Source organism: Melanaphis sacchari, unplaced genomic scaffold (assembly GCF_002803265.2).
Source record: "Melanaphis sacchari strain LSU unplaced genomic scaffold, SCAv2.0 Contig22_pilon_pilon, whole genome shotgun sequence".
In the NCBI taxonomy this organism is placed as follows: domain Eukaryota; kingdom Metazoa; phylum Arthropoda; class Insecta; order Hemiptera; family Aphididae; genus Melanaphis; species Melanaphis sacchari.
In genome coordinates this window covers 3,239,040-3,255,563 of record NW_020271107.1, presented here as the reverse complement: position 1 = coordinate 3,255,563, position 16,524 = coordinate 3,239,040, and the positions used below count along the sequence as shown (strand labels likewise).

The window sequence follows — 16,524 nt, the reverse complement described above, 5'->3', positions numbered from 1 at the left end:
TTTTCAAGAAATAAAAAAATAAAATAAAACTAATTACATAATTGTTTATATAATAAATTTGTAAATATTTAATATATTTTTACTTTATTGAAACTACTGGTATTTACAAAATTATATTTATTAATATAATAAAAATAAAAATAATATGCATCTAAAATAACGAATTTTTAAATTTTAAGTCTAATTTATAGGTATTTTTGTTTTTTACAGATTATATTTGAGTAGGTACACTTAAGTTTACCATAAAATTCAAATTATTTATCATAATCGAATGGATGCATTTCAACATGTTAGGTAATGAATTTAGTTTTCTATAAAGGTAAGCATTTAACAAAAATTTAATATTTTCCTACAATTATTATTATTTTGTAGTTTTTTATTTTATTGATTATATATCTTATTGAGATAGCCTCCTTGTTCTAGGATTTTAACATAGTTAGACTTATGCTTATCATAAGTAACATTTTTTGATTTATCTCCCTAAAATATATTTTGCATAATTATGTATTATAATAATTTAAAAATAAGTTTAAACAGATTAAACTACAATATTTAGTTCGGTCGCAGTTGTAAAAATGACTATTTTAATTGTTAATTGTATAACCTTTTCTTTCTGGTTACATCTTAAGTATTAATATACCTATTAAGTAAATGTATATTTAAGCTTAATTTGTTCTATTATAAAAACACAGGAAATAGAGTTCATAAGGAAGTGAGATGTTAACTTTAAGCGTTTTTAATGTGCCAAGTTTCTGAATGCATTATAACTTATTATAATAGTTACTTATATAAATATAGGTTATGTATTTTTCTTTTGTCTGCAGTAGTTTCACACGAATGTGTCAAATGTAAGTTACTATGTTGAAAGTTGAAGAACACATAGTTAATTTATTTTAATATTTTATGTTATTATTATTCGGTAATATTTAATTACCAAATAATTTACATTGCTAAATTGGGTAGATTCTTTTAAGTGTGTAAATATTTATCAAAATGCAATACATTAGTAAGTAATAGGATATCCTACTGTAAAAATCATTTAAATACAAAAATAAATCCAAAAATGAAACATTTTAAGCTATTCTATTGTACCTAAACATGGTGTTATTTTAAAACGCACTGCATATGTAAAATATATAACATAAATGAGGTTATTTTTTTGGGACAAATCCCAGACAGAATAAGAGCACGTGTCTCTTTTGATTTACAGACGTTTCGATTTCCGGCATTACGTTTCTTGTGGGTGTATTATAGTACTTTTACGTTTTACGACACACAAAAATAGACAGTATATATTCACATTACGTAATACTGGATTTGAAATAATATGGATTACTAGTACGTTTTGAGATTTGTGTTTTAGAACTATTTACCAAAAATCATAAGCATTTTTACAATTTTATATTTACGTTTCATTACTTTTATATAAAATAATATAAAATATTACTTACATTTACTTTTTATTATACAGTATTTGATATGAATGCTGTAATTGATGTTATAGTAATCAACAAATTATTATGAACAAAATAACTACATATTTTAGTACTTAATTTAAGTTATGAAAGTTAAAAAATGGTATATAATAATGCTGTTTTATTTTTATCATAAAAGTTGTATTATTTATTAAATATATACCTAAGTAATGAGTAATTTAATTATAGTTTACAGTTAAATATATTGTAATAGTTAAATATTTTATTTATGTATTTAAAAAATGCATGTATATATTATATAAGAGTATTATTATTTTTGATTTAATGAAATAATTCTCATTGACGCTTTGGATAGAAACGTTTCCAAGTATGTATTTGAAGTTAAAAAAAAATTACCAATCGCAGTATCAATAATACACTCTTTGTTCATTGAGTTTTCTTTCTATATAAATACAACCAGTATAAAATTAAGCGATATTGCGTTATTTTGCATGAAATTTGGAATATATATATTCTATATTATACGTATAAGATATTGCAAGCTGAATAATATATGACTATGAAAAGAATTAATCACTCGAAAAATTCAGAGGGGATTATGCCTTTTTAGAAAGGTAGACAGCTGTAAACAGTAAATGGTTTTCTGAAAATAGGAAATAGCCTGGGTTTCGTTTAGCCCCAGAGGGTATAATTTAACTCGCGTTTGACATCTGTTACAATTTCTTTTTCCTTCTTTACTTCTGCTTTCTATACAAGCCACGTGCCACATGGTGTCTAGTACTTACATATAGGTATAAGGTAAACATCGGAAATCATTAATGATGGTTACTTGTTACTATACTATTTTTAATGACATATAATAATACTTTTTGTTATTATCTTCGAAAAAAAATTACTCGCAAAAATGATTTACTAATTGTAATATTTTAATACTTTTCTAAATATTAGGTAGTTTATTGTTAATGAAGTGTATGTAGAAATTATAGTATATTATATATTATAAAGCTGATGCAGCAGCTAGTATAATCTTATACTTTTGAAGTATTCAAAATAATTCAATCTATACTTAGTTCAGTTTTTTCTAGTTTTACTTAATTTTATATGCATTTAGTGTGCATAAAGGTTCACCCTAAGATTTTTTTTTATCAATTGATACCGTGTTGTAGAATCGTTAATACACATTGAGTTTTGTTATTTAATTAATTTAATTACACTGTAAACACAGTTCTCTGCAGTATATCTATAAACTTTATTGTGTTTGTGATTTCACACCAGATTAATTTACCCCTCTCCCTCACAATCACAACATGACTAACTCATGGTTATGTCACTGGTAATGCATTACAAGTATTTATAACAATAGTAAACGGATTTCATTTTAAACTTACCTCAAAAATTGTTATGAGTAGTATAAAGAGTGGAGGTGGGCAACAGCGATAATTGTCCGCATAATATTTTCGATCTCTTTCGTCCGTCAAGAACTCCTCTGCTACAAAACGTACCATTCTATAAAAAATATAACATTAATACATTTAAACGAACAAAAACTTAGATCGTATACAAATATATAGTACAATATATTATAAGCTAAAATTAAAAAAAGACTAACAGAAATGATAATCATTATCAATGATAACACAAAAGTCATCGGTGTGACATAGATTTCGAAGAATGGAAATAAATAAGTAATGGGAAATAATTCAATTAAATAGTCGACGGTTTATCATGATCTAGTAAACTTTAGATTAGAAATTTATTTAATTTACGGCAGTTAGGTTTTAAGGTCAACTGCAGTTAATAGTATGTTCGTGTTTAATTATAATAATAAAATAATAAACCAACGTTAACTTGGATGATTTCAATTTCAATTTTCCTGAGAACAAAAGAGTTATTTTTGCTAATTAATAATTATATTTAAAATAACACATTTATATGATAATAATATGGTGTTACAAATTACTAGCAATACAAAGATATCATTGATAACGACAACTAAGTAGGAAAAATCATTTTATAATAATTTTATTTAAAGAAGGTTTATTCATTTAAAACATTTTTTTTCTTTTAGCTTAATACTGTTATACTAAATTGTGCAAGTTATTGGTCAAGGACAATTAATATATATTAATACTAAATATAAACAATTATATAAGTATTTCTAAGAAATAAAAATATATCAGGTGTTACTTTACCGAAATGTCTTACAAATAACAAGTAACATCATAATTTTACACTTAAATAAATCATAAATCAGTGAACTTACTTTTGGTGTAACGTTGGTTCTTGAAATATAATATGAAAATCGTTTTCGCTGTTAATTTCTTTGTCCCTGTGATGAATGGCGCATTTAAAACTCCGTCTCCTTTTGCCGGACATCTAAAACAAATATTTTAATGAGTACATCTGCTGTTCCGAAGTAAACAATACTTTTTTAAATTAATTTAGATCGTTCAGTGTATTGCAAATATAATTATATGACTAGAAATACGATTTAAATAATAAAGTGATATTATTGTACATATTTAATGAAATATTTTAATCAACGTATTAGGAATATTATTCTTTTATTATTATTTAATGTAAAACAACATGGAACAGTTTTTGATATAATCTCAATTTTTAGGTCACTTTATTGTTCTTAGTTCTTAGTTCTAATCTCTTATAATAATTATGTAATACATCAAACGATTAAATTATAAATACTTGAGTACCTAACTTTAATAATATAAAATGTTCAAAAAAAAAAAAAAATAATATTTTATTTGTCTTTTAACTTTTACAAATTATCTAATTAAATTTATTTCCTAGTAATTTTTTTTTAACTATATATCAAGAGTTATAAAATGTACAAACGATAATTTTTTATAAAATTAAAATATTAATTGAAATATTGTAGGAGGGGGGGGGGGAAGTGAAATGAGTAAAATATGTATCGTCAACTAAAAATGATAAAATAATAAACCAACAATCATTAATATTACTAAGTATAAGTATATAATTTTACTATGATATATTAGATGATGTTATTTAAATTGTGAAAATTAGTACCTACTGAATTAAATGTACTCGATTAGAATACTTAGAATGAAACTGTTTCCATTTTCTATCATATACGTGTATAAGTTATTATAATTACGAGTAAATAAGTTACTTTAATTATAAACATTAATAATACACACAATCGACATTGGATCTAAGATAGTGTTTTCATTTTTCTTCCACGTCATAACGGTTCACACGTTTTTAGTTATAATATTTTCTAATTTCTATGCGATAGCTCAAAACATCTTTTATGTAATGAGATAATACGTTGATATGGTATTATTATAATATAGAGCATTGTATTTTTATTAGTATTAATATTATTCAAAATGCCTTTTAACATACATTAAAGCAATCCGCTGGCTATGTTCCCGGCGCTAGTTGAAGTTTTTTTTTATTAAGAATTCACTGTAGTGCCTCAAACTGAACGGTAGAGTTGAAGAGGGAAAGGACAAAAGCGTTTCGGCACGATTGTCCAGGCTACGAGTCGCATATGAAATGAGGGCCATCTTGCTAAAAGAGAGATAAATACAAAAATTTTCGTGTGCGTGTATGTATTTTATATAGGACACTTATTATTCTCGGGATTCCCTAGATGAATTACGACCAAGTTATGGAAATATTTACTTTGTTGGTTCGATTAAGAATATAATATGTACCTAGTTTAAGAATGTTGAGAGAGAATGCAAATATAACTTTAAAGTATAAACAAATAGTCGGAGAAATATAACCACGTAAAATAAACAACGGTTCACAATTACACCTAAACCATATTATTGAGCTCTAAAAGCATTTAATAAAATTATCATTTTTTTTTTTACAGAAATAATAAAGGAACTCGAGTATCATAAATCACAATAAGGCAAGAATATAGTTCAACATGTATAATAGATATGCGACCAAGTAAAATTTACGCTTGTGTTAGGTGATAAAAGCTGGGATTTAAATGTGGAGGAATTTAAGGGACTACTTAGTCCTTTACCTAAAATCATTTAAAAAGCTTTCTTTACTTCAAGAAGTGAATTGTAAAGATCTAATCTGTCTTCAAATGATTATTTTTATTGAAAACATTAATTTATTTTTGAAAATTTGTTAGTTGTTTCATCAAGAAATTAATTATACGTATTTCATCAAAAATATTTACTTTAGTACAAAAATATTTTTTCAGGTTTTTATTTTTTTGTTGTTGTTGTTGTTTAGAGAACTCAAATGTGTTTAAAAATTAATAATAATAGTCGACAGATATCTAAAGATTTAATCATTATAATTTCCCTAGAACCACATGTTTTTAAAATATTTACTTTTATAGTTTTTTTTATACATAAAATATAAAATTAAAATAATGCATATACATTATGTGTATACATATAGGATATACTATACTACAATCATATAGCCTTACAAATTATTTAGAGGTTACTACTGATATAATTTTTGCCACTGCCCACTTCAATCCCTGAATGAGTAATAATAAATAAGTAATAAATAATAAATAGTAAGTATATTAAATTAAACCCTTGTCGATGAAGCGACGTTTGAAATATAAAATATAGTCCATAAATATTGTCATAGATAGGTAGTATAAAATTGTATAATAAGTTTATGTCTTGTGAGAACCGGAGATCGTAATTTCAGAAATTCTTATTAATAATAAGGAGCGCCTTCAATTGCCGCCACTCCTCAAGTATGCGCTAATAACTCTGGTGTTGTTATGTTCTCGTGAACTGAAGTTAATTATTTGTTGTTAAATAAAGACATTTATATAAAACCTTATAATTAAATCACACTCATTTAGTTCTCGATATCGATTAACAAACAAATAGTACCGTTATTCAAAATATCTATACCATTTGTTTAGATATCTAGTATTTGAATAATAAAAATGTTTTCATTTGAATATGCAATTCAAATAGATGTATAAAGTAGATTAAAGAAATCTAGTTTTAATGATTTAATTTTACGTTCAGTCCATCGTATATAGTCGTAGTGTAAATAATTTATAAGTTTTGTCTTCGTATTTATATTATCAGAAACATTTTTTAATTAGACTTCGCTGCGCTTGATTGGCAATATACTTAAAAAAAAAAATGCTCCGATGGGAAAAACTCACGAATTATCATCGGTTTAAAAACGAAATTTTTAATTACTGTTTACAGCGAATTGTGTAATACCGAATCTACTCTCTCATCCCAGGCAGGTCGGTGTCACGGACGGTCATGGGTACATCCTCTAGTTAAGAACGCTAAAAGTTTCTATGGTGAACAACATATTTTTTCATCGTTCTTATTATTCTTATTATTCACTTGAACGATTACGACTAGATCGGCTAATGACGTAACCCTTCTTGTGCCTATAGTCCTATATAGGTACTTTAATTAGTGTATTTTCCCGTCGACTTCAATTTGTCACACTCAGTATACAAAAATGGCTGAATATAATAAAGTATGTTTTAAAATTTAATATTATGTAAAATAAAAATCAATAGTTAAAAATATGTAATAGTGAACCGTCGTTCATGATCATTGTATATATTGTAAAATGTATGCACATACCTGTAGGTACTATAGAAGATGTATTTCATAGTATACATGAGTATAAATACATTAGAAAAAAATTAAAATCTATTTTATGATGACCACAACAATTTTAAGTTATTTTTGGAATTGAAGATTAGACGATGAGGAATGAGTGTCTAGTACGGAAATAGCCAAACAAGAAAATGTAACATTTAATGACATATTTCGAATTGTTAACGGTGTCTTGCATTCGAAATAATTAAATGGTTTGACTAGAGAAATATTTTTTGTTACTCAAAGTCTATAAGTTTAAAAATACGATTGTTTTTTATTTTTTTAATCCAATGACTTGAAATATATATTTATACAATTATACAAATAGATAGATTGAGACGATTGAGTGCAGTGTGATCACTGAATCGTATAGACGAAACTAGCAGGTGTTATAGTGTGTCTACAGAAGTTGGGAATCAAAGATGTTATGCATGTATGTGCACCGGATAAATAAACATAAAACATGTCTGTACATGAGCTGTCGTGCTGAATAATAAGACTTGGCGCGTCTTCTATCGGATTTATCGGTGGCGTCGGCAGTGGTAGTAGTGGCGGCGGTGGTGGCAAATCAAAACGATAGTCGCGCGTCGTTTTATTATTGATTTTCTTCTTTCTTTTTGTTTTGTATTTTCAACGGTCGAACGGCACACGACACGTGAGCGAATGTCGCGTGTGCCGAAAATGAGACTGGAAAACCGACAGGCTAGAAAACCCATACATGTACAAATAAATTTAAAAGAAATAACTGTTATTACATCTATAAATCAGGTATAATATACTTCTTATAATTATTATACTTTCACTATAGGTATGTGTTTGGCTACATCGTGAACGTTTATCCCGCGTTCATATATATCTGATACCATGTAACTTAATCCGGATATATTTTGGTAGGTAACTAAAAACGTAACAAAGTTTCATATATCACCTACCTACAAAATATTTTAAAATACTTTTTACCAATTTCTTATCTAAAAAGTTAAAGTACTGACTATTGTGTAACATGTTCAATGTCCATACAAAATTCGATTTAGGCGACGATCTATAACGTTTACTGAGACGGGTCCTTTTCGGAATTCATTCAAGAACATAAGTGTTTTAGACGTTTCAGTATTGAATTAGATAGGTATGGCCGTATGGGCCATTTTAGTAAACAAAACATCCTTTTATACGATGTATACACGGAAAAAAGTGGCAAAGTCAATTTTAATGAAAATAATAAAACTCGAAAAGGGCTCTTTTCGAGATTTGTAATTCAATTATTGTCATATTAATATAATCATACGCGTCTGATATCAACAGGGTTGGATTTCTTAGGAAACAGTGAAATTACACGTTTCGTACCATCACCGATTTCAGCTCGTGGACGAATTCAGTTATATACGGTATCTAAATACGCACCCCGTGGCTGTTGTCGTCGCTTAACCGCTTCCTCTGTACGCAAAACTATCGCACACAGTGGTGTGTACCTATCGCAGAGTATTGTACCACACACGATACCATAATAATATATATATATACATACACATATATACACATAATAATAGAATTATATCGAACAGCTTCCGCCCGGGCGAACGTCCGATCGGCGCGCGCGTCCTGTAGCGCCACCGCCGCCGCCGCGGGACCCGCAAACGACCCGTGCTCCGTGTGTGGCACTGTATCCGCGTGGCGCTTCCCCACACACGATATTTATCTATACGTATTGTATACAATATCATCATTGTCGTGTATACGTATATAATATATATGTACATAAGATTATGGGTATACATATATCATTTTTTATTTTTACATAACTTCATTATACACACACACACACACCCCGGTGTTGTGTCATATGCACAATGGCAACTGTATTCTCTGCGTGGGTTCTCATCGCCATATGCTGTGCGCCTTGGCTGTTGTCGCCGTTATTATTTCACCGATAGGATGTATTAGGTACCTATGTATTTTATTACAGACCACTCTATAATATATAATAATATTATAGTCCCACCGCGGGAGGCGAGCGCTTAAGCGCTTAACGCGCGCGAGTCGCACACACACACACACACTGATGCACGCACTGCAGGGACGGTGCACGCTGCACCTATCTCATCTCTGTGCGACGATGATGACGCCCACGCGGCGCGCAGACGGATATTATATTATTATTATATATCATACACATATGCACCTCTAAAACGGCCGTCCTACGTCGTCGACGTATAGCTGCCCACCACACACACACACACACACACACACACACACAACATACACGCCACGAGACGAGGCGCTCGTCGCTGACTTTATTAAGTATCTAGCTATAAACACGGTTTGATTCGCGTGCGTCTAACGCGCTCGCCCCGTATGCGAAGGCGTATTTCTCACGGTTCTCCTCCGCACCGCGGCAGAGACCTGTCTGGGGACGTCTTACATTATATATATATACACACACACACACATACACACACAAACGCGTACAAATACGTCACTAAATTATAATATTTATATATATATATACATATAATAATATGTACTGTGAGTGTGTATAGAGTATTATTATGTCGTGTGTACTCCTCCCGCGAGATACGCGCGCGCCGTATAGTATTACTCATCGTTTGACCGCGCACGGCTAGCCATCGGCGGCGGCGGCGGCGGCACGTCTCGCCGCCGCAATTCCGGTCTACCGCTCGCAACACGCGTGTAAATCGATGATAAGATTTTGCACAACACAAAATGTATACACGATCGAAATACGGATCCGTTTGTAATAGGTTAGGTTTATGTGTACACAATACACATCGTATACATCACACACCGTATTATACGTAAATAATATATTATGTATAATGTGATATTATTATACGCTCTAATAGGTACCTATACAACTTGTAACTGTTATTCCATAGTGACTAATGCGCATAATAATACAATGTACGAACGATGTTATTTAATATTTTGTTATAAACGTCAATCGTTAATATTTTAAAGAGAGCCGTTTCAAAAATTAGGTAGGCAAGCTGAAAGGAAATCTTTATTTTTAGTATTGAAATGAAAGTGATGTTATATTATTAAATTTATAAATATATATATATAAAAACAACGTTATACATAGTAATATTACTATAATAAGTATATTGGTTATGTACGTCTTATGTCGCTTAATTTAACAATATTAATTAAATTGTTATAGTGTTCACAAAAACTCTTAGCAGCAACATCATAATGGTTTAATTTGGCTTATTAATTTTATTGAATGTGTATAAGAGGAAAAAAACAATTTTTTTTTATTCCAACCCATCTCAGACCACCGACCAAGCCAACGTATACGCAGTACGTGGGACGCAGAAGCTCTCAAAAACTACATACATATACATAGACCGAAGTAATCGATCATCTCGTTGAGACCTCTTTGGTTACTTGATAATAGTTGGGTATCGAAAACGTCAATTGGGTTTCTGATGTCTTTATACTCACGTTCTAAATCGATTAACATTTTTTGGTTTTAATTTTTTTCTTAATGGCTGGTGTAATGAATCCATAGGATGTGATTATGAAATAGGTATCCAGTATTGTAAATAGGTTCTGAGTAATCGAATAAGTTAAATGTTGTCATCTTGTAGAAAATAATGACTAATCTATACCTGCCACAATGGTATTATATAAAGCATAATTATTTATGTAACTGGCAACTAAAATTGTTATATTAATAGAAATTTTTTTTTTTTTTAAATTACAGTTTACAATACTAAATTGCTTAATTATTAAAAATGTATCAATTTAGAATTAAAGTTTTAATGAAATATTCTCTAATATTCTCTAGTATAGCTATACTCACATAACAACTTTTATTAAATTTATAGTTAATGTTTACAGTGAAAGACTACAGAAAGAATCAATCAATATCATCAAAATTAGGTATTATTATGAAAAATAAAATTAAAATTACATAGTATGCATTATATATTGATAAAATATAGATCATAATTTTATACTTTTTAACTATCAGTAAGTATAATCAATTATCGTTAATCAATTAAATTATAATTTAAACATTGAACATTTTTGTTTTAAACGATTTGTATAGTTGTTTTATCACAATATAAATCATTTCAATAACGTTTTATACACATTTTTTCAAATGTATATTGATTTTTAGAACTGCATATTTATATTCCAGTGTTTTGTTCAGTAGTTGCGTGTCAATAACGATTTAGTAAAATATTTACAAAAACAACATTTTATCCATAAACTCGGTATAGGTAGTAAAATTATTAAGGTTTATGCTCCATATTATATAGTATTATAATACCTCATATATTATTATACAAGAAACGTTTTATTAGTTAAACCAGACGATTGTCGCAATTTGACCAATTTCTTATGAACGTTACATTTTACTATTCGCTGTAATTGAAAATGAATCCTGATAAGTCAAAATAAATTTTTTGAATTCATAGTTATACAATTTTATAAATCACATATAATATTATTCATTGTATTTTTTTGGTTTTCAGGGACTATGCATATCATTACCTATTCAGAGATCTTTTCCGACAATAATAAATCAATTAAAGAACAATTTTTTAATTTAAAAATGAGTTGTAAGTACAGTAACTCTATGAAAATATTTATGAAATACTAACGGACAACTATTAAGATATATGAAGAAATAACATAAATATTCCAATTAAATTAAATAGTACTTTTTAAGTATCTGTCGGCTCTTATTTATAACATGTTGAAGTATTTATTGATGTTACATAATATGATACATGTATCTAATATTATAAGCATAGTATAAATCCAATACAAATCAATACATACTGATGTTGACAGACAAAAATATCGGTTCACGACTATATTTTGTATACTATTTTCTATACAATCCAATCATCTTAAGATTTAACTTTAATAGTTTTTTTTTATATTTAACTATCGATTTGGGATATACAGTGTACAAGGTATCTACTATCTAAATGAATAGTGGATAAAGTATAAATAACCTTTATCAGACTAAAATAATTATTGTATTATACTTTATTGTGTTTATCAACTGAATAGTGTTTTCGTTATACGTTAATATCCAGTAAAACGTTTTATTAATCAATTTAGGCACTGTAATCTAAATATTATAACTAATAACACTAAGTATTAATTTAAACGAACTCGTGCACCTATATTAGGTATTAAAATAGTATCTTAACAAATTTGTTTAAAGGTATTATTTTAAAAATGTTAACATAATTAATGTTCTAGTTAAATTGTGTAAATAGTAAATATTACTTGTTAATAAGATTAAAATGTATTATTTTAATAGAATGTATTATTTTTAATATAAAAGAATCAAAATAACAAATTAAAATTATTACACCATCTATGTTAATTTACTATAGTTAATATTTTACACAAAAGATCATTTTTTTAGACTTCATTAGTTCATAATTATATTTTTTATATACACATGAATGGGTCTCATTATTATATATTGGAAACTTAAATACTCATATTAGAATATTATATTATAATATTTTAATTAAAACGTTTGTACTTAAGATTTGGTGTATTTAATATGATAGTGATATGTCCTTAAACATTTTGTATATTAGAGTTAAAACTAATTTTAATGAAATAAATTTGAAGTTATTGTTTTTCAAACTTACCCTCATTATACAGACACATATTGCACACAATAGAATTCGTTCTGATGACTTGAATCATTATCGCGGAAAAATACGTGTTTTTAAATTTATGCATTACAAAAACAAATGTACGAAGAAAATAAATCACGTGAAACAATAAAACGAAAATTTAATATAAAAACCCCGAAGAAATTGATCGATGCAGCGGAAATGTAGCAAGTCGACAACTACGCAATGAACAGTGAACTACCGCCACAACAACTAGACAGACTGAAGGGGCCGACGTCGGGAAATAATCGGTCCGCCTTTTCACCAACCCTAAACCACTTTGACACCGTATCTACTCCCCACTTAATAACCATGACACAGGCAGTATAAATTCGGTGTAGCGATCGTAGCGAAACTAGCGGCTCGTGCTGATGGCACGTCGATGATAACGCACTTAATATAACTACGTCAAGTTACAGTAATAATAATATTATCACTAGACTATTGTACATTTTACATTATTTACTACATAGTTCTACAAATAACGATATGAATTTTCTGGTTTTTCCAACCGATACTTTGATTTGCAATGCTTAGTTCAACACACAATATCATAATAGACGGAGAGATTCACCAACATCACTCCCCATTTTTTCTTTAATTACCTAATAAATTTATTCAAAGTCTAATTTTTTGAATTAAACTACTCGTTCGAGTTTTAATTCTGACGCCTAAAATTTTCAGAAAACTTATTTATCAAAAAATTTACAGAGGAAAAGAAGAGCTCTCATTTGAATAGTAGAAGTTTGCATCTCCACAAGACACTCCTACAGCATAACATAGAAAAATCTCAAGAATTTTAAAATTTAGTAGGTATTTAAATATATTATCTGAAAATTCTAAAATTAAAATTTTGAATAATTGAATTATTGAAATAAAAAGGGAGTGTAAGCATGCTTAGTGAATCACCATTTACTCTGTATATGCAATGTTTAAATGGTTGTCAATTGTGAAACTTAGCAGATACGCTAAAAACTCATAAGAAAACACCTACGATGAAGAAAATGGTTAAAAATAATAAGCAATAAATCAATAAAAAGTTAATACAATTATCACGTTTTCATAATTATTTAGTTTCTATTTATGATAAAAGCCCATGATTTACTTATAACTGTTTTTAAATTAAAATGTTAAAGAGTCTTTTTTGAAATTGGTATGTGAACATTTTCAAAATTTTTAAGCGGCTCTTGCAAATCACGACTTTTATACAAAAAGTCTTAGAACTGTTGTATTATTAAATTATTTATATAATAAGAATACGTTAATGGATTAGTAATTACTAATTCATTTATACTTATCGTTTTGTATACAATAAATCATTTGGTATGTTATAATTTATTGGAACTAGATACAAGAGCATTTAATTAATTATTTAGGGAACACATTATACAAATGTTGTAGGTATGTGTTTAAAAATGTTTATGGTTGATGGTTCAACATTTAAATACTAAATAAACCAATTTGGGGACCTAGACTATTATCCAGTATCATTTTTAAAATTTAAATTTGATAATAAACTAGTTCCCTCTAATATTTAAAAAATAACATAGATAATGAAGTATATTCTTCTAAATGCAAAATGTGTGTATAACGTCCTCGTAACAACTATAATATATCTACAACTAGCGAGTAGAATTTATAGATACATTAATTTAACAGTTAGTAGTTAATATTAACTATGATTTTTGTTAATTACTTATTAATACGAACAGAATACAGATAATAATACGTTTCTTGGTTTTATGTACCCAATTAGTTCATTATTTTTTTACGGCCCAGTCAATTTAAATTTAATTACTTTAATTTGTAGCTTATATAGTACCTATATGATAAATTATAAGAACGTCTACAAATATCAATTTTATTTTTTTTAACATTTAAACTAATTGAAAATAATTCTTAACTTATAAGCATATATATATGTTCAAAAATGCAACATATATGTATAAGAGTAATATGTGATAATAATAATGACTAATAATGATTTAAATCACTAAAAATTTTTACAAGACACAAATTGTAGTTGATTACGCTTAATTGTTAATATGAATATTTATTTTTCAAGTTTTTTTTTTAATATAATTATTAATTATTATCAGTAGTTTTTACTAGATATTAGGAATATAATGATTATATATTATATTTTATAGTTGAAGGATAGTTATTAATATATTTTATTTAAAAATTATAAATTGCCTAATTTATATTTCTATAATAAATAAAATAATAATCTTTATCCCTAAATTCAATTCTATAATAAAATAATTTACTAAATGGTTGATATTGTGAAAAAAATTATGTATATAAATAGTTAGTGTAATAAAATAGAAATAAATATGACAGCGCAATAATAATATTCATAAAAATTATTTAATTTTGTCTACAATTAATTAAAAATTAAAAATATGTATACATAGTAATTATGTACACGCATATTATACAACGTGGATATGTTCTTAAGATTTTCGAAAAACAAGTGAAAAATAATATTTGATAAAATTATTACTGCAAATCCTAAACATAAATTTCTATTTACTATGTAGTCTTTAAAGTTTAAATTACTTATTAATTACTACTATAACTATCCATATTAATTGATTCAAAATAAACTAATTTCCGAAGAATTGTCCATTTTAAGACAGAAACAAAAAAATAAATAGTCTTTGAATTAAAAAAAAAATCACAATAATTGTTTTGGACGATAATTTATATCTGATTTGTATCTAAGCACCAAATTAAGGTTTATGAGTAGCTCACGAAACAAAAAAAGCTCCATACAGTTTTCAGAAAGTATATCTTAACCTCTTGGGTTTGCCTTACTATATTTCATATCTATCCGGTAATCATAATCATATGTTTCACTACCACAGTTATTTATGTCTTGTTATACTTCAAGACGTATATTGCTACTTTATTTGTTAGAACATATTTCGTATTTCTCCATTAAACATTCAATTTTAAATGCTTTAAAATAACATATTTCTCTTAAAACTTGTAATTTTATTTATTTTTTATTTTTTTATTTGAATGAGCCACAACAACAAAGATTATTGACATTATTCAAATAAAAATATTTTACATGGTATACATTTGGTACAGTATCATATAAGGTTATATAAATTAGTAGATTGTAATTTTATTATTATTTGTTTAAACCCTAAATCTGAGCAAAAAGTTTGAGGCTTCACTTGTTAGTAGGTTAAGGGTAAACAATTAATTGATTGTTGACTGTGCTTTATTTTTATTCAAATATACGTGCACCAGTTGTAGCAAAATAGTGGTTATAGCAGTTATGTTAAAAACAAGATATAAGTATTAACGAATTCATAGAATTGTTATAAAAGAAAATTTGAGAAGATTGAATATTTTAAAAACATAAATGATTTATTTTAAAATCATTTCACAATTTTAATTTCTTACTATTGATTTCACATAATGTAGATAAATTACTAATATATAACAATGAAATAAATGAAAGTATAGTTCGATGTTTGTTCAACAATACCTATGTCAACTATTACAAAATTTCTAAAAATAAGTAAAATATTTTATCCAATGAAAAAATAGATTTCACATTCACGTATAAAGTAAAATATGTCACACACAAGACTATACCCAGAGGTCATTTGCATTCCACAGGCGTTCAATGAGTATGTATATATATATATATAGCTCCATGTATTTGTACAGGATGTGAATGAATACTTGCGATGAGTCAATGAAATTATTTCAACTCGACACTATGTCTACAGTTGAAATGTTTAATTGAAACGCCGAATGTCACGTGTGAATCATCGTTGT

The 16,524-nt window shown here is 27.2% G+C and overlaps 1 protein-coding gene across 4 annotated transcripts in view; it reads right to left on the bottom strand.

Moving 5' to 3' along the window:
• LOC112594424 (protein rhomboid-like) overlaps positions 1-16,524 on the bottom strand; it is an 86,198-nt gene that overhangs the window by 3,575 nt on the left and 66,099 nt on the right. For 2 of the 4 annotated variants that reach the window (XM_025339196.1, XM_025339195.1), the window contains exons 5-6: positions 3,700-3,812; positions 2,825-2,942 (exon numbers count right to left, since the gene is read on the bottom strand). In XM_025339196.1, coding sequence (XP_025194981.1) covers positions 2,825-2,942; positions 3,700-3,812 — 231 coding nt within the window. Of the gene's footprint in view, positions 1-2,824; positions 2,943-3,699; positions 3,813-7,521; positions 7,726-12,696; positions 12,970-16,524 lie in introns of those variants that run through there. The other 2 variants (XM_025339197.1, XM_025339198.1) reach the window with 2 other exon arrangements.